Source organism: Hyla sarda, chromosome 9 (genome assembly GCF_029499605.1).
Source record: "Hyla sarda isolate aHylSar1 chromosome 9, aHylSar1.hap1, whole genome shotgun sequence".
Classification (NCBI taxonomy): domain Eukaryota; kingdom Metazoa; phylum Chordata; class Amphibia; order Anura; family Hylidae; genus Hyla; species Hyla sarda.
In genome coordinates this window covers 177,525,141-177,546,444 of record NC_079197.1, presented here as the reverse complement: position 1 = coordinate 177,546,444, position 21,304 = coordinate 177,525,141, and the positions used below count along the sequence as shown (strand labels likewise).

Genomic DNA, 21,304 nt, shown 5'->3' with positions numbered 1-21,304 from the left:
GGGACGGCTTTTCACTTGCCATAAGCAGCTGCCCAGGCTACAGGAACAAATGTTTTGCTCAAGCTGGAGTCCTCACTCTGAGCCTCCGGAAGAGAAGTGGCTTCCTCTTCGCCCACGATGACCTCCATGTAAACTTCATCTGCAATTTCTGCGCACCCTGTGTATAATAAGAGAACTGATAAAAAAAAGTCCTGATGCACATCACATTTTCTGGATCAAAAACAGCAGATGGCAAGAGATAAGAGAAAGCTCTGATACATTGTAACAATCGGTCTGAGATAGCATGATATGGCTGTTCATAAACATTACAAGTCAGCCAAGACCGACTTTAAAAAGACCGACCAGCCATTTATGTGTATGGGGCAGCTGAATTTCAATATGTTCAATCAGAGAGGTCCAGAGGAGGAGAAAGATAGGCCCACAGGCGAAAAACAAAAAAGAAGCCAACAGAGGAGAGGGAGGAGGATGACAACAGGAGGGGACAGGAGGAGGAGGAGGATGGGACCAGAGGAGGAAGAGGACGACAACAGGAGGGGACCAGAGGAGGAGTAGGACGACAACAGGAGGGGACCAGAGGAGGAGTAGGACGACAACAGGAGGGGACCGGAGGAGGACAACAGGAGGGGACCAGAGGAGGAGGAGGACGACGACAACAGGAGCGGACCAGAGGAGGAGGATGAGGACAACAGGAGGGACCAGAGGAGAAGGAGGAGGACAACAGGAGGGGACTAGAGGAGGAGGACGACAACAGGATGGGACCAGAGGAGGAGGAGGAGGAAGACAACAGGAGGGGACCAGAGGAGGAGGACGACAACAGGAGAAGACCAGAGGAGGAGGACGACAACAGGAGGGGACCAGTGGAGGAGGCGGATGACAACAGGAGGGGACCAGTGGAGGAGGAGGAAGACAACAGGAGGGGACCAGAGGAGTAGGAGTAGGACAACAGGAGGGAACCAGAGGAGGAGGACGACAACAGGATGGGACCAGAGGAGGAGGAGGAGGAGGAGGACGACAACAGGAGGGGACCAGAGGAGGAGGACGACAACAGGAGAAGACCAGAGGAGGAGGACAATTGGAGGGGATCAGAGGAGGAGGACGACAACAGGAGGGGAACAGAGGAGGAGGATGACAACAGGAGGGGAACAGAGGAGGAGGATGACAACAGGAGGGGACCAGTGGAGGAGGCGGATGACAACAGGAGGGGACCAGAGGAGGAGGCGGATGACAACAGGAGGGGACCAGAGGAGGAGGATGACAATAGGAGGGGACCAGAGGAGGAGGATGACAATAGGAGAGGAGGAGGAGGAGGAGGATGACAACAGGAGGGGACCAGAGGAGGAGGATGACAACAACAGGAGGGGACCAGAGGAGGAGGACAATAGGAGGGGACCAGAGGAGGAGGATGACAACAGGAGGGGACCAGTGGAGGAGGCAGATGACAACAGGAGGGGACCAGAGGAGGAGGAGGAGGACAACAACAGGAAGGGACCAGAGGAAGACAATAACAGGAGGGGACCAGAGGAGGAGGACGACAACAGGAGGGAACCAGAGGAGGAGGAGGACAACAACAGGAAGGGACCAGAGAAGGAGGAGGACAACAACAGGAAGGGACCAGAGGAGTAGGAGGACAATAACAGGAGGGGACCAGAGGGGGACAACAACAGGAGGGGACCAGAGGAGGAGGAGGAGGACGACAACAACAGGAAGGGACCAGAGGAAGACAATAACAAGAGGGGACCAGAGGAGGAGGACGACAACAGGAGGGAACCAGAGGAGGAGGAGGACAACAACAGGAAGGGACCAGAGAAGGAGGAGGACAACAACAGGAAGGGACCAGAGGAAGACAATAACAGGAGGGGACCAGAGGAGGAGGACGACAACAGGAGGGAACCAGAGGAGGAGGAGGAGGACAACAACAGGAAGGGACCAGAGGAGTAGGAGGACAACAACAGGAGGGGACCAGAGGGGGACAACAACAGGAGGGGACCAGAGGAGGAGGAGGAGGACGACAACAACAGGAAGGGACCAGAGGAGGAGGACGACAACAGGAGGGAACCAGAGGAGTAGGAGGACAACAACAGGAGGGGACTAGAGGGGGACAACAACAGGAGGGGACCAGAGGAGGAGGAGGAGGAGGATGACAACAGGAGGGGACCAGAGGAGGAGGAGGATGAGGATGACAACAGGAGGGGACCAGAGGAGAAGGAAAACAATGGAGAGGCCTGGAGGAGGGGAATGACTAAGGCTTACTTCCCAGTCCACATTCAATACACATGCATACTCACCCTAAGTAAGTGTGCAAGCATTTGGGGGAGATGGGAAAGATAGCAATTGGCTGAAAGATACGTTGATAAAATAGGCTGCCCACATACAGAATCAATTATTGCCGGATCATAAAGAAATTGTCTGGGTAATCCAACACATATCTAATATTTATATTTATCTATTTTATATTTATGATTATCAATTCCCAAGGGAAACCAATGGAGTTTTAAATGCAGCTCTAGACATAATCAAAGTATAAAACAAGATATAAATCATAATCCATACAAGAAAAGTAAAATGTTTGACAAGGAAGGATAAAGACGTGTATATCTTTACCAATATCTTCATCTTCCTGAGTGGAGTCTTTCACAGTCATGTAAACCATCTTCTCCCTTTGTACTCGAGCCAGACCGCCCTGCTCGAGGACTCCGGCGATGGAATGCCCGTTGTGGAAGTCGCTTTCTGTAACAATTTCTGTCCCCCCTGGAGAAAAAAAACATTTTAAAACAGGAGAACTTCACAAAACAACAGCTTCTTAAAGGCAGGTAATATGGGGAAGATGTATATCAAGCTATATGTGACCATCTCCTGTGCACAGCCTGGGAGCAGATAGAATACAATGGTGTAATGTTAAAACTCCAACAGGAGCCAATGGGGGATAAGGGTCAAAATTTACAGTAACTTACACTCCGATGGCGCTGTACAATAAAAAAAAATTCTGTGTAAGTCAAAGGAGTAATATTTGCTACCTTTTTAAGTCCTAAAATTTACTAAATACTAACATACTTTACATCAGTACCACACAACGTTCCCATAATCCAGCATCAGACTTTTAAGCAAATTGATATAAATAAAAAATAAAATCTATGTATTTGATCTTCAGCAAACTTCAAGCTGGCCGTCAGCATCAGTGCCAGGGCCCCAGAAGAACCATTAAAGGGGTACTCTGCTCCTAGACATCTTTTCCCCTATCCAAAGAATAGGGGATAAGATGTCTGATCGCGGGGATCCCGCCGCTGGGGATCCCCGCAATCACTGTGCAGCACCTGGCGTTCATTTAGAATGCCGGGTGCGAGTGTCGTGACATCACGGCCACGCCCCCCTCGTGACATCATGCCACACCCCCTCAATGCAAGTCTATGGGAGGGGGCGTGGTGGCCGCCACGCCCCCTCCCATAGACTTGCATTGAGGGGGTGTGACATGATATAATGAGGGGGGTGTGGCCGTGACATCACGTCCCCGCCGCTTGATTCAAGCATTCGGGACAAAATATTCCTAATGCTGGGGCAGAGGAGTACCCCTTTAAGTTCTTTGCCTATTTCACGACTCAAAGATTTACTACAAATTAAAAACATCTACATGGGGAACATCTAGGGGATAAGATGTCTGATTGCGGGGTTCCAGCCGCTGGAGACCCCGCAATCTCAGCTGCGGCACCCCAGACATCCAGGGTACGGTGCAAAGTTCGCTCCGAGTCGGATGACTGGCGATGCGGGGTCGGAGGATCATGATGTCACGGCCACGCCTCCTCAACGCATAGACTTGCATCGAGGGGGCGTGGCCATGATGTCATGAGCCTCTGGCGCTGCACCCGACGCTCTAAACGAATGCCAGGTGCAGCAGTGAGATCGGGGGGGGGGGGGGGCCAAAGCGGCGTGACCCCCGCGATCAGACATCTTATCTCCTATCCTTTGGATAGGGGTTAAGATGTCTAGGGGCGGAGTACCCCTTTAAATATGCACTGGAGACGAGGTGAGGGGCCATACTACCAGCTCACTCCAAGTTAATCCCCAATGGGACTATTTTTGTCACATGAACAGATCGAATATAACAGACTAGCACAATCCTGACACTGAACAGCATTTGTCAGATTTTCACTTTTAGCACATTGCTAACGCAGTAATTTCTTGATTTTACTGATCTAAAGCAACAACCCAACTCCTGCAACATTCAACACAGTTCATTGAGGGAGCTCATGTGTCTGACATGTAGCAGCTGTTTCCAAACATTTGTAAAGCAACTATGGATGTGTATGGAGAAGAAATACATGAATCTCAAATTGATACAATGCAGCGGCCCTAATTTACTAAGAATGGGGTTTTCTTTGAGGGTTTTAATTCCATACAATTTTTTTTCCACAGAATTTATAAATTTTCCCTACATTTTGGTTCAAATACAATACACCACATTTTCTGTGGAAACCTTTGTAAATATGCTTTTTTTTGTGAAAATATCAGGGACACGCCCCTTTTCCTGACGGACACACCCCCTTTTCAGGGTTTCTCATTAAAACTAGAGTTGGTCGTTTTTTCTGGCGCAGTGAGACAAGAATCTGGCACGCAAGCCGACAAAACATGTGGGGTTTACAATAGTAAATCAGGGCCAGTAGAGCAATGCGATGGTGACTTGACCTTGATGTAGATTTGAATTATGAAACATTCTCATGAAGCAAAAAGACCCTTTAAACGAGTTTCCATGATTTCACTTAAATTGTCCAGGGGCAGAATATGGGAGGCTACATAAATAAATAAAAACCCTCTCGCCTGTCTGCCTACTCTGCTCACGCACCATGCATCCTGCGCACTCTCCATGTAGTCGATCACTACCCTCCGTAGTTACGTGCAGAGTGTATAGAACGTCATTGGGGCATTTCCGCCAAAGACTATGGAGCATCATAGCGCTGGATAAGAAGCAAGTGGACTGGGGATAATGTGTTGTCTCTTACAAAACCCTCTAACAAGCCAGATGTTCTGATTGGTGGGGGTTTGGATGAGCACTGTGCCTCTTTGTATCGAAGAAAGCATCCCAAAAAATAAATAAAAATCTATGGGTTTTCTGTAAATTTGTATACCACTCGCAGAATCCAGCGGTGATCATAACAAACAAACAGCTAAACACTACAGGTTCATTTTAGAGATTGGTGAACCCGGACCTTCACCAATTAAAACACCCTTTAAAGGGGTACTCCGCCCCTAGACATCTTATCCCCTATCCTCTGATCTTGGGGGTCCCGCCCCAGCGGCGGGACCCCTGTGACCTCCCTGCTGCACCTGGCATTCGTTTAGAGCACGCCTCGCTCGTGACATCACGGCCACACCCCCTCAATGCAAGTCTATGGGAGGGGGCGTGGCGGCCGTCACGCCCCCTCCCATAGACTTGCATTGAGGGAGCATGGCCGTGACGTCACGAGCCTCCGCCCCGCATCGCCAGTCGAAGTTCGCTCCGTGCACCAGGTGTCTCGGGTGCCGCAGCCGAGATCAGACATCTTTTGGATAGGGGATAACATGTCTAGGGGCGGAGTACCCCTTTAAGACCTGCACGTGTTTCCATATTGTTAGACTGAATGACCAGGTCTCCTAAAACTGATCCAGTAGGGGCCGGATGATTAGATTTCAGCTGTTTGTCAAAAAATATTGTGGAAATAAATGATGTTCATTATGCAGCTGATCGGAGGCAATGGATAGCTGATACAAGGTTATACATATTCACAATCTATCATTTCATGGTGAGATGGTTTGATGGCTGTGTGTGCAGTACTGACCTATTTCCACATCATCATCTGCCTCCGCTTTGAATATGTAAACTTTAATCACCTCTGAACCAAACCCATCTTCTTTAGACGCGGCGTCCCCATGGGAAACCTCTGTGCTGATTTTAAGAGGAGTGCTGCCGATGCGTTCTAACTTGTCCCCGACGTCATCTACTGAATGAAGGAAATGTATTTACATTATGTTAATTAATCTTGTAGAGAGAATGTGAAGCAAGAACGGTTGTCTGGCATAGATACAAGCACGAGAATAGTGCTGGGCGGTATACCGGTTCATACCGAACACGGGTGTTTTTTTGTATTTTTTTTAAATTTATTTATGATATGAATTTTTCATATACCGCAATACCAGTGAGTGTATACCCTATTGGGGATGGAGGGCGTACCTGTACACCCTCCGCCCGCTCCCTTCCTATAACGGTTATAATGATTATCCCTATAATTATAGCTGGTCGGGCCCGGTACCTAGCAACGGCCGAGACCCGTGGCTAATAGCGCGCGGCACCGATCGCAGTGCCGCGCGCTATTAACCCTTTAGATGCGGCTTCAAAGTTGATAGCTGCGTCTAGAGTGAAAGCTAATTAGCTCAGTGTGCTGTTTGGGCCCACCGCAGCTTCCTGAACAGCTGGAGGACACGAGGAGGGTCCCCTATCTTTCTACTACGTGTCCGATGGCCAAATGACTGTTCTGTGTCTGAGATCCAGGCATGAGCAGTCAAGCAGCAGAATCATTGATCAATGTTATCCTATGGGATAACAATGATCAATGTAAGAGATCAGTGTGTGCAGTGTTATAGCAGTGTTATAACATTGCAAAAAAAAAAAAGTTAATAAAAGATCATTTAACCCCTCCCCTAATAAAAGTCAGAATCGCCCCTTTTCCCATTTTAAAAAGTAAATTAAAATTAAATTAAAAATTCCCATTAAAAAAAAAAATAAATACTGTTAAATATTGTGAAACCGCCATAATTAAGAAAATACCATGATATACATTTTTGGTCATACCGCCCAGCACTACATGAGACCCCCACAAAATGACAAACCTATGTGGATAGATTTTATAATGAGTTGCGGGAACTAAGATCCACAGAAGGTCCACAATGATCTTGATTTCTTGTGAAAATATTTAATTTGTCCCTCACTGATTTGAATGACTGCTACAATGAAAACTGCAAATAGGTGTCGGAGACCCAATTCCTGTTTGTAGGAACTATTGTTATAGGGGAACAAAAGGTTTGTCTGATTTTAAACACAAAAATAAAAGCAGTGGGTGGTTTATCATGATGGGGGAGTGAACTGGGAAGATGATAGAATGTATCAAGATGATGACAAGTATTCTTTATAGAATTCACTTCTCATCACATGAATAAAAAATAGATAAAAAATTTAAAAAGATGCACTTCCAGGTTTGGCTAAAACAAATCCAACAGTCTACATGTACTTTCAAACCCCCTTTTATACACATTACAGCCTGCATTATAGTCTACAGCTACAGTCACTATTCAGATGGCTTCAGAGATGAACTCTCCAGTATTAAAAGAGCTCAGTTAAGCTGTTAGTGGGTGTCTGTCCATAAGCCCTCTGACAGTGTCCAATAACCTGCAGAATAGCGAGTGCAGCTCTGGAGTATAATACAGGATATAACTCAGGATCAGTACAGGATAAGTAATGTAATGTATGTACACAGTGACTTCACCAGCAGAATAGTGAGTGCCGCTCTGCAGTATAATACAGGATATAACTCAGGATCAGTACAGGATAAGTAATGTAATGTCTGTACACAGTGACTTCACCAGCAGAATAGTGAGTACAGCTCTGGGGTATAATACAGGATATAACTCCGGATCAGTACAGGATCAGTAATGTAATGTATGTACACAGTGACCTCACCAGCAGAATAGTGAGTACAGCTCTGAAGTATAATACAGCATATAACTCAAGATCAGTACAGGATAAGTAATGTAATGTATGTACACAGTGACCTCACCAGCAGAATAGTGAGTACAGCTCTGGAGTATAATACAGGATATAACTCAGGATCAGTACAGGATAAGTAATGTAATGTATGTACACAGTAACCTCACCAGCAGAATAGTGAGTGCAGCTCTGGTGTATAATACAGGATATAACTCAGGATCAGTACAGGATAAGTAATGTAATGTATGTACACAGTGACCTCACCAGCAGAATAGTGAGTACAGCTCTGGAGTATAATACAGGATATAACTCAGGATCAGTACAGGATAAGTAATGTAATGTATGTACACAGTGACCTCACCAGCAGAATAGTGAGTACAGCTCTGGAGTATAATACACGATATAACTCAGGATCAGTACAGGATAAGTAATGTAATGTATGTACACAGTGACCTCACCAGCAGAATAGTGAGTACAGCTCTGGGGTATAATACAGGATATAACTCAGGATCAGTACAGGATAAGTAATGTAATGTATGTACACAGTGACCTCACCAGCAGAATAGTGAGTACAGCTCTGGAGTATAATACAGGATATAACTCAGGATCAGTATAGGATAAGTAATGTAATGTATGTACACAGTGACCTCACCAGCAGAATAGCGAGTAAAGCTCTGGAGTATAATACAGGATATAACTCAGGATCAGTACAGGATAAGTAATGTATGTAGACAGTGACCTCACCAGCAGAATAGTGAGTACAGCTCTGGAGTATAATACAGGATATAACTCAGGATCAGTACAGGATAAGTAATGTATGTACACAGTGACCTCACCAGCAGAATAGCGAGTACAGCTCTGGAGTATAATAGATGATGTATTAAAGCACGACACAATATAGAAAATAGACAATGTAATGTGTTTATAGAGTGACACAAGGATTTGTGAGTAACATGATGAAATCCTTTCTGCCTGCAGCCACTGTATACAGATTTATACTATATTATTATAAATCCCATTAAAGCCAATGAGAAATCTGCATACACTGAGCTGGCCCATTAGATGGTTGCAGGTAGAGATGTGTGAAGTCACAGTGATTCGATTCGTCATAAACTTCTCGGCTCGGCGGTTGGTGACTTTATCCTGCATTAATTAGTTCAGGTGCTCCGGTGGCTGGAAAAGTTGGATACAGTCCTAGAAGAGTCTCCAGCCACCGGAGCACCTGAACTAATTTATGCAGGATAAAGTCATCAACCGCCGAGCCGAGAAGTACGTGACGAATTGAATCACTGTAAATTCGCTCATCTCTAGTTGCAGACATAGAGAATGTAAGCTTGTAGGTCTAAGAATATTTGGGTGGAAGCTGGGGATATGAAGTGCTCCAACAGAAAAGTTAAGCTCCTTCTCCTTTAAAGATATATTATAAAAAATATTGGACCTACATGTAAAATACTATCAAACAGTGGTGGTACGCTTTAAAATTCTAGGAACGAACAATGGGAACCATCAGTACTTAAAAGTAATAGGCGTCTTACAGATAACAGGCAGGTAAGTCATGGCGGTCTATTTGTATAGCATACTGTATGTGCGGGTACTTACACAACCAACGTACAATGGCATGTGATGGGTGAGTGACAATAATCTTTCAGGCTCTTATTTATGGGGTCATGATCCCCTCTGTGCCTCAAGAGGAATACAAGCTTAAGGAGCCCAACATGAAATCTGGGCTCTCTGAGTTTGATACCTCATGTAAATACACTGTGAATAGAAAAAAAAACAAGGGCAGGGTTTAGAAAATCCTTAATTTTAATAATTAATTTTGTTACTACCCCTTCCCAAGCCAAATACAGAGGTGAAACATGTTCTAACCGAAGAGCAATGATCCAGCACTTGAATATAGGAAAAAGCTTTATTAACCCCTTAAGGACCAGGCCTATTTTATTTTTGCATTTTTCGTTTTTTCCTCCTCGCCTTCTAAAAATCATAACTCTCTTATATTTCCATCCACAGACCCATATGAGGGCTTGTTTTTTGCGTCACCAATTGTACTTTGTAATGACATCACTTATTTTACCATAAAATGTACGGCGCAACCAAACAAATATTATTTATGTGGGAAAATTGAAAATAATCTTGTATTTTGAAAATTTTGGAAGGTTTTGTTTTCACGCTGTACACTTTCCGGTAAAAATGACAGGTTTTCGTTATTCTGTGGGTCAATACGATTAAAATGATCCCCATGTTATATGCTTTTCTATAATTGTAACGCTTAAAAAAAAATCTCAAACCATTAGTATGTTTGAAATTGCCCTATTTTGACCACCTATAACTTTCTCATTTTTATTTATTTATTTTTTTAATTCTCATTCTATACATTTAACATTTTACAAAAACTGCAAGGTTACATAATTCGCAACTCTAACCATTACATACCGTATTTTTCGCCGTATAAGACGCACTTTTTCTTCCCCAAAACTGGGGGGAAAAAGTCGGTGCGTCTTATACGGCGAATACACCCCTATCGCGGCGGTCCCTGTGGCCATCAGCGGCCGGGACCCGCGGCTAATACAGGACATCAACGATCGCGGTGATGCCCTGTATTAACCCTTCAGATGCTGCGATCAAAGCTGACCGCCGCGTCTGAAGGGGAAAGTGACACTAACCCGGCTGTTCAGTCAGGCTGTTCGGGACCGCCGCGATTTCACCACGGCGTCCCGAACAGCCCGACGTAATAGCCGGGTTAGTGCTTACAGGACACCGGGAGGGACCTTACCTGCCTCCTCGGTGTCTTCTCCGTTCAGGGATCCCCTGTATGGCCGGCGCTCTCCTTCCTCGTCATCACGTCGTCGCGTACGTGCGTCGGCGTGCGTAACGACGTGATGGCGGCGACGGAGAGCGAGGATACCCGGCCGGCAGCAGAGACGTTCCGGAGCGACGGCGACAGCGATGGAGCGACATCCAGGGCAGTGGTGACGGGTCCGGAGCGGCGGGGACACGTGAGTATTACCTCCTCCTGCAGTGGTCTTCAATCTGCGGACCTCCAGATGTTGCAAAACTACAACTCCCAGCGTGCCCGGACAGCCAACGGCTGTCCGGGCATGCTGGGAGTTGTAGTTTTGAAACATCTGGAGGTCCGCAGATTGAAGACCACTATTGGGTTCAAAATCTTAATTTTTTTAGATTTTGCCCCTAAAAATTGGGTGCGTCTTATACGCCGGTGCGTCCTATAGGACGAAAAATACGGTACATAACATACATACATAATCCTTTACCCAATCATCTCCCATACAGTGGCGCCCTCTTCTTCCTACATCTTATTGACAGTTTCCGTCTGGTGTGTTTCTCATTTTATTAATATTATCGAATTTTATACATTCCAATATTTTAGTAAGAATTCTCTATTTCTCCCTTAAATTCTTTCCATAGTGCCCATTTCTGATTAAATATTGTAGTTTCATTCCTTCCTATCGCTAATATTTCTTCTAATTTATAACAATGTTGTACCATATTAACAATTTCTTCAAATTTTGGGACTTCTGCTCGCTTCCAATATCTGCAAAGAGCTAATTTAGCTATTACCAAAATTTTACAAATCAAAAACCGCATCCCCACTGGATAAATTTGGGTTTGTAATAGTAGCAACGCTCTTTGTGGTGACAACTTGATTGAAATGTGGGTAACGTTCATTAAAAGTGATTCCACTCTGTGCCAATATACTTGACTTCTTGGACATTGCCATAAAATGTGTATGAGAGGGCTCATTTTTTGCACCATGATCTGTAGTTTTTATCAGTACCACTTTTACTTAGGTTTTACTTTTTATTTTAAAAAAAATGTTTTATAAAATGTGACAAACAAGCAGCAATTTTGGACTTTTAAATTTTTTTTATGTTTACAACGTTCACTGTACGGGTTAATTAACAATATATTTTAATAGTTCAGACTTTAACACACGCGGAGATAGCAAATATGTGTATTAATTTTTTTTTACGCTTTTTGGGGGGTAAAATTGCAAAAACGGACGTTTTACTTTTTTATTAGGGGAGGGGATTTTTAAAATAATTTTTTTTATTTTAATATTTTTTACACTTTTTAAGTCCCCATAGGGGACTATTCATTGCAATCATTTGATTGCTAATTCTGTTCAGTGTTATGTATAGGACATAGCACTGATCAGTGTTATTGGTGATCTTCTGCTCTGGTCTGCTCGATCTCAGACCAGAGCAGAAGACCCCGGGAGACGGCCGGAGCCAGGTGAGGGGACCTCCGGCCGCCATGCTGGGTGATCGGATCCCCGCGGCAGCGCTGCGGGCGATGCGATCATCCATTCAAAGTACCACACTGCCGCAGATGCTGCGATCTGTATTGATCACGGCATCTGAGGGGTTAATGGCGGACATCCGCGCGATCGCGGATGTCCGCCATTACCGGCGGGTCCCTGGCTGCTGATAGCAGACGCGAGCACCGCTCCGGTGATCGCGATCATGGCGGCGTGTAAATGTACGTCATGGTGCGTTAAGTACCACGTCACCATGACGTACATTTACGTCCATTGTCGTTAAGGGGTTAAAGATCACTGGACACAGGTAAAAACCGACCATACCTTCAGACGCGTTTCGAGCGCATGCGCTCGAAACGCGTCTGATGGTATGGCCGGTTTTACCTGGGTCAGGTGATCTTCAATAAAGCTTTTTCGTATCTTCAAGTGCTGGATCATTGCTCTTCTGTTCTATGTTGGAGTGCCCTGCCGGGCACAGACCCGTGCACTACTACGAGGTGGTGAGCTGGGATTCCTTTACATTTTGTGAAACATGTTCTGCCTCATCATCACCTAGTAAATTAATTCTGTAACCTAGCACCATGAATTAAATACCGAGTCCAGCACCTAACACCTGCAGGGTGACCTTTGGCTGTCCCGTAGGGGGTTAACATCATCTTACTAGGGACCATCTGATGGCTTCTTTGCCACTGGTGACAAACCAAAGCTGGACACTAGGCGACAGTAATGTACAGTACCAGTTAAAAGTTTGGACACAACTTCTAACTCCATGGATTTTCTTGTTGGCTTTTTTTTCTAAATTGTAGATTCATATTGATGACAAAACACATGTGGAATGAAGCAGTAAACAAATAAAACGTTTTTTTTTTTTTTTTTTTTAAATATATTTTTTATATTGAAGTATACGGTAATTATCATCTCGGTATTCCTAACTGAGAGAACACAAATTTACTAACATGAAAAGATTATCTATCCAAGTTATTTCTCTACATAACAAATGTTCACAGTGATTTCCATTGGTGACACTGCAGATGTCTAGTCCCTTAAGGACTCTTCTGTTTTTGCACTTTCACTTTTTCCTCCTTACCTTTTAAAAATCATAACCCTTTCAATTTTCCACCTAAAAATCCATTTTATGGCTTATTTTTTGCGTCACCAATTCTACTTTGCAGTGACATTAGTCATTTTACCCAAAAATTCACGGCGAAACGGAAAAAAAAATCATTGTGCGACAAAATCAAAGAAAAAACGCCATTTTGTAAATTTTGGGGGCTTCCGTTTCTACGCAGTACATATTTCGGTAAAAATGACACCTTATCGTTATTCTGTAGGTCCATACGGTTAAAATGATCCCCTACTTATATAGGTTTGATTTTGTCGCACTTCTGGCAAAAATCATAACTACATGCAGGAAAATGTATACGTTTAAAATTGTCATCTTCTGACCCCTATAACTTTTTTATTTTTTCGCGTACGGGGCTCATATTTTGTGCCATGATCTGTAGTTTTTATCTGTATCATTTTTTGTTTTGATCTGACTTTTTGATCGCATTTTATTTTTTTTTATGGTATAAAAAGTGACCAAAAATCCGCTATTTTGAACTTTGGAATTTCTTTGCGTGTACGCCATTGACCGTGCGGTTTAATTAACGATATATTTTTATAGTTCGGACATTTACGCACGCAGCGTTACCACATATGTTTTTTATTATGTTTATATATTTTTTACATGGAATTTGGGAAAAGGGGGGTGATTTAAACTTTTAATAAGGAAGGGGTGAATGTGTGTTTTTAAACTTTTTTAAACATTTTATTTTTTACACTTTTAGTCCCCTTAGGGGACTTTAAGGAGAAATCATTTGATTCTTCATACAGATCAATGTGGTTCCATAAAACCACATTGATCTGTGTGCTCTGCGCTCGATTGATAAAGCCTGGTCCTGCCAGGCTTTATCTCTCTCAGCGCAGGAGCCAGCATGAAATGAGAGGTAAGCCCTCAGGCTACCTCAGCGACCACCCCACTGGAGCCGGCGATCTAAAGGGTTAATAGTCGGCCGCGGCGATTGCGGCATGTCAGCTATTAACACCGGCCCTCAGGTACAGGAATCAGGTGGGGGCTGGCCGGTATGACGCGGGAGCCCGCGCCATACCACCTTAAGGGCACATGGACGAGTATAGACCTCCATGGTCGTTAACCGGCTAGGCCAGTGTTTCCCAACCTGGGTGCTTCTAGGTGTTGCAAAACTACAACTCTCAGCATGCCTGGACAGCCAAAGGCTGTCCAGGCATGCTGGGGGTTGTAGTTTTGCAACATCTGGAGGCAGCTTGGTTCGGAAACACTGGTCTAGGCAGTAGTCCAGTTTTGTCCAGAAATCTCAGCGTCAGTGTGTTAGTGATGCGTCGTCTCAGGTTGGTCAGATCCTGGGGCTGGAGGCGGGGGGGAGGGGGATACACTGAGTCCTTGATGTAGCCATAACAAAGGATTAGATCACTGGGTATTAGATCTGGTGATCGTAGAGGTCAGCGCAACATTTGGCCTCCATTTGGATGTTCGCAGATACCTGAATGAAATAGAACATTGGGTCGGCCACATCAAAAGCAATGATTCCCCAATGTTGCACTGGCCTCCACAATTGCCAGATATGACACCCTGTGTCTTCTTTCTATGAAAGCTACATCATGAACTCAGTTTATCTGTCCACAAAATCCCCCCACCCCAGGATCTGACCAACCTGAGACAACGCATCCATATGCCCACGTCTGAGTGCTGCCTTGACAAAACTTTGATAGATAATGCATCTTTTCATGTTAATACATTTGTGTTACGTTCTCTCAGTTATGAATATCAAGGCTTTAATCGTGCACCATCCTTTTTGAATCATCCTTTACTCTATTATACTGGAGCTTTCCTTGAAGACTCTTGGAAAATCATTCAAAGTGACTACATCATGAAGCCGATTGTGACAACGGCGAGAGTGTACAAAGCGGTCATCAATGCAAAAGACGGAAGAATTTTAAATATATAATCGTATTCTGGATTAACAATTTTTTACTTTACTACTTCTGTTCCATCAGTTTTCTTGTTTATAATTTGAATCTACAATGTACGGAACAAAATATGGGATTAACCCTTAACGACAAAGGACGTAAATGTACATCCTGATGCCCTGGTACTTAACGCATCAGGACGTACATTTAAGTCCTATACATGACGCGAGCACCAGACCGGTGCTCCCATAATGCACGGCAGGTCCCGGCTGCTATCAGCAGCCAGGGACCTGCTGGTAATGGCGGACATCAGCAATCGCGCTGATGTCCGCCATTAACCCCTCAGATGCCGTGATCAATACAGATCACGGCATCTGCCGCAGGGATCCAATCATCCAATATGGCAGCCTGAGGTCCCCTTACCTGCTATGGCCGTCATCTCGGGGTCTTTCCTCTAGTCTGACATCAAGCAGATCAGAGAAGAAGATTGCCGATAATACTGATAAGTGCTATGCCTATGCATAGCACTGTTCAGTATCTGCAATCTATTGATTTCTATAAATAGTCCCCTATGGGAACATAAAAAGTGTAAAAAATAAAAAAGGTAAAAAGACCAATAAAAATTTTAATGGACCCTTTTTCCCCATTTTATACCAAAAAAGTAAAAACAAAAATTATTAATAAACATACGTGGTATTGCTGCATGCATAAATGTTGGATCAAAATATAATGCTAATGATCCCGTACGATGAAAACATTATATTTTTTTTTTAAAGTCCAAAATTGTTGCATTTTTGTGACAGGACATAAAAAATTTTTGATAAAAAGCAAATAAAAAGTTACATATACGCAACAAATTAGCCCTCATACATCCCCGTATACAGAAAAATGAGAGAGTTATAGGTGATAAAAATAGAGTGATTTTAAACATACTAATTTTGTTTAAAAAGTTTGAGATTTTTTTTAAAGCCGCACAATAATTAAAAAAAAACATCAAATTTTTTTCCATAAAGTGTACAGCATGAAAATGAAACCTTCCAAAATTAGCAAAATTGCGATTTTCTTTTCAATTTCCCACACACAAATAATATTTTTTTCTTTGCGCCATACATTTTATGGTAAAATGATTGATGCAATTACAGGCAATTGGTTGTCCAAAAAAGAACTAGCCTCATATGGGTCTGTGGATGGAAATATCAAAGCTATGATTTTTAGAAGGAGGAAAAAGCGAAAGTGCAAAAATAAAAATGGGCTGTGTGCTTAAAGGGGTATTCCAGGAAAAAACTCTTCTTTTATATACACACACATATATATATATATATATATATATATATATATATATATCTCAACTGGTTCCAGAAAGTTAAACAAATTTGTAAATTATTTTTATCAAAAAAATCTTAATCCTTTCAATAATTATCAGCTGCTGAAGTTGAGTTGTTCTTTTCCATCTGGCAACAGTGCTCTCTGCTGACATCTCTGCTTGTCTCGGGAACTGCACAGAGAAGAGGTTTGCTATGGGGATTTTCTTCTACTCTGGACAGTTCCCGAGACAGGTGTCATCAGAGAGCACTTAGACAGAAAAGAACAACTTTTTAGATTAAGATTTTTTTTATAGAAGTAATTTACAAATCAGTTTAACTTTCTGGAGCCAGTTGATACATAAAAAAAAAAGTTTTTTCCTGGATAAAAGGGGTTTCCAAACTTTTGACTGGTACTGTATCCAAGTTGGCTGCTGTACAGAAACCTTATCTTTAGTGCTTTACCTTCAGCCTCAGAGCTGTAAAGAAGCCTCTGAGGATCTGAAGGATGACAAGTACACACCTGGGAGTAGGTAAGTGCATTACATGTGCGACTATCCAACTTGGCAGTCCCAAGGATGATAAATATATGGATCCAATTATCAAGGCAGAATATTTAGAGGAAATCATGGGAGCAAGAGGACAGGCAGGAGGCTGGAGTGGTGTTGCCCCTATAAATTGTAGGTTTCCTGCAGACTGAATGAACAGAACTTTACTTACATGATATCATCAGATAATCTTCAGCAGGACCTTTCATATCGTCATCATCCTCTGCTTTAATGGTTACGGAAGATCCGGCAGCCTGGATGTCAGGGGAATGAATTATGGCATCTGAGTCACAGCTGGCCACCAGAACCTCCTGTGAGACCATGGTGGGAGAGTGGGATCCGGACATTGCGTCTTGCACTACATGGGCCAAGTGACCATCGCTCCCAGTGACGAGATCGGCCACAAACACTTGGTCAGTAACAGTTTCGGTAATGATGTCAGATTCCAAGACATGATGGGTGTCCTCCAGCTCCTCCTCCATAGTGACATCGGTTTCCAGGACGGCCTCCGGTACAATGACGCTCTCTGTCACAACGTCCTCCTCAGTGATGATGTCAGGACCCTGCACGACTTCATCAGACAGCTCCTCCTGTGCCAACGTGATGTCATCGTCCGTAATGACATCAGAAACTAAGACAGCCTCTGGAACCGAGACGACGATGTGGTCGCCATCGACGTGGGCTGTGCCCGTCATCCCAGCCACTGTGGAGAACAACCAAGGAAGTGAGAAATGTTTAGACGTGAGTTAAAGGGGTACTCCGCCCCTAAACATCTTATCCTTTATCCAAAGGATAGGGGATGAGATGTCTGATCGCGGGGGTCCCGCCGCTGGGATCCCCATGATCTCTGTGCAGCACCTGGCGTTCTTCAGGCATCGCAACGTCACAGCATCACCCCCTTGTTACATCACGCCACACCCCCTCAATGCAAGTCTATGGGAGGGGGCGTGGCGGCAGCCACGCCCCCTCCCATAGACTTGCATTGAGGGGGTGTGGCGTGACGTCATGAGGGGAGTGGCCATGACGTCTCGACCCCCGCCGTTTGCTTCAAGCGTTCGGAACAAAATGTTCCGAATGCCAGGGCAGTGGAGTACCCCTTTAAGTTCTTTGCCCATTTCACGACATAAAGATTTACTCCATTTAAAAACATCTACAATATACTTAGCCATGAATTACATTTATCTGTTATTACTGAAGGGTTTGCTATGGTCTGTAGGATTTTTTTCACCCAAGCAGTAAAAATAAAAGGAAAACGACTGTACCAAAGTCCTGCATGATCATCGTATGAGGAATTTTGGCTTCTTGTATCTGGAGTTCCAAACCTCCACCTCCCGGATCCATGCTTATTCCGAGTCATTCACAATACCTGTCAGCACATAAAGCCACATGTAAATGGTTATCCCAGACGGATCAGGATGGACGCTCTGCTCAAAGCGTTTACACAGAGTTCCAGTTATAGTAGGGGGGTCATCAACCTGAAGGTACTGGGGGAGAATGATCAATCATTTCTTCAAAGCCTTTTTTTTATTTATTTTTATGCTGTGTTTCTGGCTTCCGTGCGCCAAATTTATCAAAACGGTGCAAGACTTTGATAAATTTTGCACAAATTAAAAAAATCACCTTGGAACTTACTGTAGGATGTCATTTTTCTAAGCCATGGTAGAGGTGGTATGAATTAGCGTTTTGTATTTATTCATTTTTACGTTTGCGCAATATTTTTGCTCCTTTTAAAAAAAAAAAAAAAAAAGAGGCAGGGGGAGATTTATCAAAACCTGCCCATAGGAAAAGTTGCCAAGTTGCCCATAGCAACCAATCTGCTCGCTTCTGTAATTTTTAACAAGGCATCTGATTGGTTGCTATGGGCAACTGGGCAAAGTTTCCACAGGTTTTGATAAATCTTGCTCTTAGTTAAAGGACATGTGCAATATAACTTATCCCCTATAAGAAGAATAGGGGATAAGTTATAGATCGCAGGGGGTCCGAGCGCTTGGGCCCCCCGCAATCTCCTGGATGGGGCAGGAAGTGCAGTTTCGTCCCCAGCAGAAAGCCGCGGCAGACACGCTCCCTCCATGTATCTCTATGGGGTACATGGAGGGGGCGTGTAGGCCGCCGCGTCATGTGGCGTCGAAAAGCCCCCTTTCCAGCATACTGTTGCGGCCCCGTCCAGGAGATAACGGGGGGGGCCCAGATCTCGGACCCCCCCACGATCTATAACTTAACCCCTATCCTTCGGATAGGGGATAAATTATATTGCACTACAGATGTCCTTTAATAAATCTTGTCCACTGCATAGTCAAGAATGAAGCACTGCATTTCACAGTCACTTTTTCCAAAGTGGTCTATTTTGAAATTGCGCAACATTTTTGCACAAAAACTCACTGCGCAAAAATTTTGTGCCAAATTTCAGCCAGTAAAATGTCATAAAGGCAATGATAGATCCCCCCTCATAAGCAGGACACTACTACCTAGGGCAGCGTTTCTCAACCAGGATGGGCATAGGGTATAAAGATGATTGATACAACTAAGGCCTTTCTAAATAGAGAGATTATCAACTGAATGGCTTGTTTACTGCCCAATGTAAAAGGCCCAGTAAATGCCTATTTGTCAGTAAATCACATTCTAAAGCAGACCAAAAAATCATTGATTGTTGGCCTCACATTCACCCAGAAAAATGATTGAAGCGCCCTGCCGTATGAATAATCCAGCGATCGCTTGTGTCTACAGAGTGGATCAGCCCTCTAACCTAGCAGTTACATGCACAAGTATTCAGAAAGTCTTCAGATTTCACTTTTTTCATATTTTAGCCTGGTGAATAAAATAAAAAAAATCATCTAGTTTTCCACCATCATTCTGCAATCAATGCCCCATAATGACAAGGTGAAAACTGAGTTTTATAATTTTTTCTAGGCCATTAATTCCGACATCCACTGCTCAGGAAGGGGCGTGTCCAAGGCAAGCACAGAGCCTGCCCTCACTCATCATGCATTCACTTCCTCCCCGAGTCTGCTGTGCTGTGGGGAGTCTCTTCATCCAATCACTGCAGGCTGCTCTGTAACCCCTTATATAGAGTGTACCTGGACAGTGTGGCTTGAGCTAGGTGTATAGCAACATTATTTAGTGAAGTTACTCAAAAACTCTGACGTATTCTCCAATTCGATAGACTTATTTTCCTCATTTTAGCTTCACAGTATATTCAGTAACTTCATACAAAAGATGTCTGATCTCAATCAGGTCAGATGGATAACGACCTGTGCTCCATCCTGCCATTTCAGGGCAAACCCCCTTAGTCATGCGCACAGGTAGGACAGGTCAGGTGATATATATAGGGCGTCACACTAAAACAATTAACTCTTTCTGCACTAGAAATTCTAGAGATAACTTCACCAAAGGATAGGGGATAAGATGTTAGATCGCCGCGGTCCCGCTGCTGGGGACCCCGGGGATCGCTGCTGCAGCACCCCGCCATCATTACTACACAGAGCGAGTTCGCTCTGTGCGTAATGACAGGCGATACAGGGGCCGGAGCAGCGTGACGTCATGGCTCCGCCCCTCAAGACATTACGGCCCGTCTCCTTAATGCAAGTCTATGGCAGGGGGCGTGAAGACCGCCACGCCCCCTCCGATAGACTTGTATTGACGGGGGCGGGCCGTGACATCACAGGGGGCGGAGCCATGGTGTAACAATGCTCCGGCCCCTGTATTGCCCATCATTACGTGCAGAGCGATCTCGCTCTGCGCAGTAATGATAGCGGGGTGCTGCAGCAGCGATCCCCGGGGTCCCCAGCAGCGGTCATACCCCCGCGATCTGACATCTTATCCCCTATCATTTGGATAGGGGATAAGATGTCTAGGGGCGGAGTACCCCTTTAAAGCACAAATATATCCATTCACCCCAACAAAGCTCAGAGAAATACTTTATAACTACGTTCGTTCCTCATTTAAACCTTTCGGTTCCAAAGCCTCCAACTCTGTAATCAAAAATGTCTCACGACGCAATAAAATGTATTTTATTGTCTTTCTAATTCGTTCTACATTCAACATTTTCTATTACCTGACACTGCATGACAACAACTTCTGAAGTGCCGCGCTACACTAGTCTCGCCATATTGCGTTTCCACCCGTCTTAAAGGGGTACTCCGCTGCTCAGCGTTTGGAACGTTTGCCTCTTGACAACGCTACTTCGGTAGTGAAACATGTTGAGGGGGCCTTTTAAGTTTTATTACAGACGCCATGTCCTGAATATTTCATTAGTGCAGGTGTTACTGCAGGCACCTTGCACTATTCTATGAGTTCACAATATTAGACCGGATGGTCAAATCATTTAATCCAAATCAGGACTATGGAGCGGATGATAATTTTAAACTTAATGTGCGGAAAATAACAATAAAGATTGCACTTTTAATTAGGATGTATGGGAAAACAGTTTTTTTTTTGGGGGGGTTGCCCAAGGGTAACCTAT

General features: G+C 44.2%; 1 protein-coding gene across 6 annotated transcripts in view; it reads right to left on the bottom strand.

The window, feature by feature from the left end:
- ZNF711 (zinc finger protein 711) overlaps nucleotides 1–21,304 on the bottom strand; it is a 47,328-nt gene that overhangs the window by 18,168 nt on the left and 7,856 nt on the right. For 4 of the 6 annotated variants that reach the window (XM_056540420.1, XM_056540422.1, XM_056540421.1 and 1 more), the window contains exons 2-6: nucleotides 18,022–18,211; nucleotides 17,018–17,548; nucleotides 5,808–5,969; nucleotides 2,602–2,748; nucleotides 20–157 (exon numbers count right to left, since the gene is read on the bottom strand). In XM_056540420.1, the coding sequence (XP_056396395.1) occupies nucleotides 20–157; nucleotides 2,602–2,748; nucleotides 5,808–5,969; nucleotides 17,018–17,548; nucleotides 18,022–18,202 (1,159 nt within the window). In that variant the 5' untranslated portion in view covers nucleotides 18,203–18,211. The remainder of the gene's footprint in view (nucleotides 1–19; nucleotides 158–2,601; nucleotides 2,749–5,807; nucleotides 5,970–17,017; nucleotides 17,549–18,021; nucleotides 18,212–21,304) is intronic. The other 2 variants (XM_056540425.1, XM_056540426.1) reach the window with 2 other exon arrangements.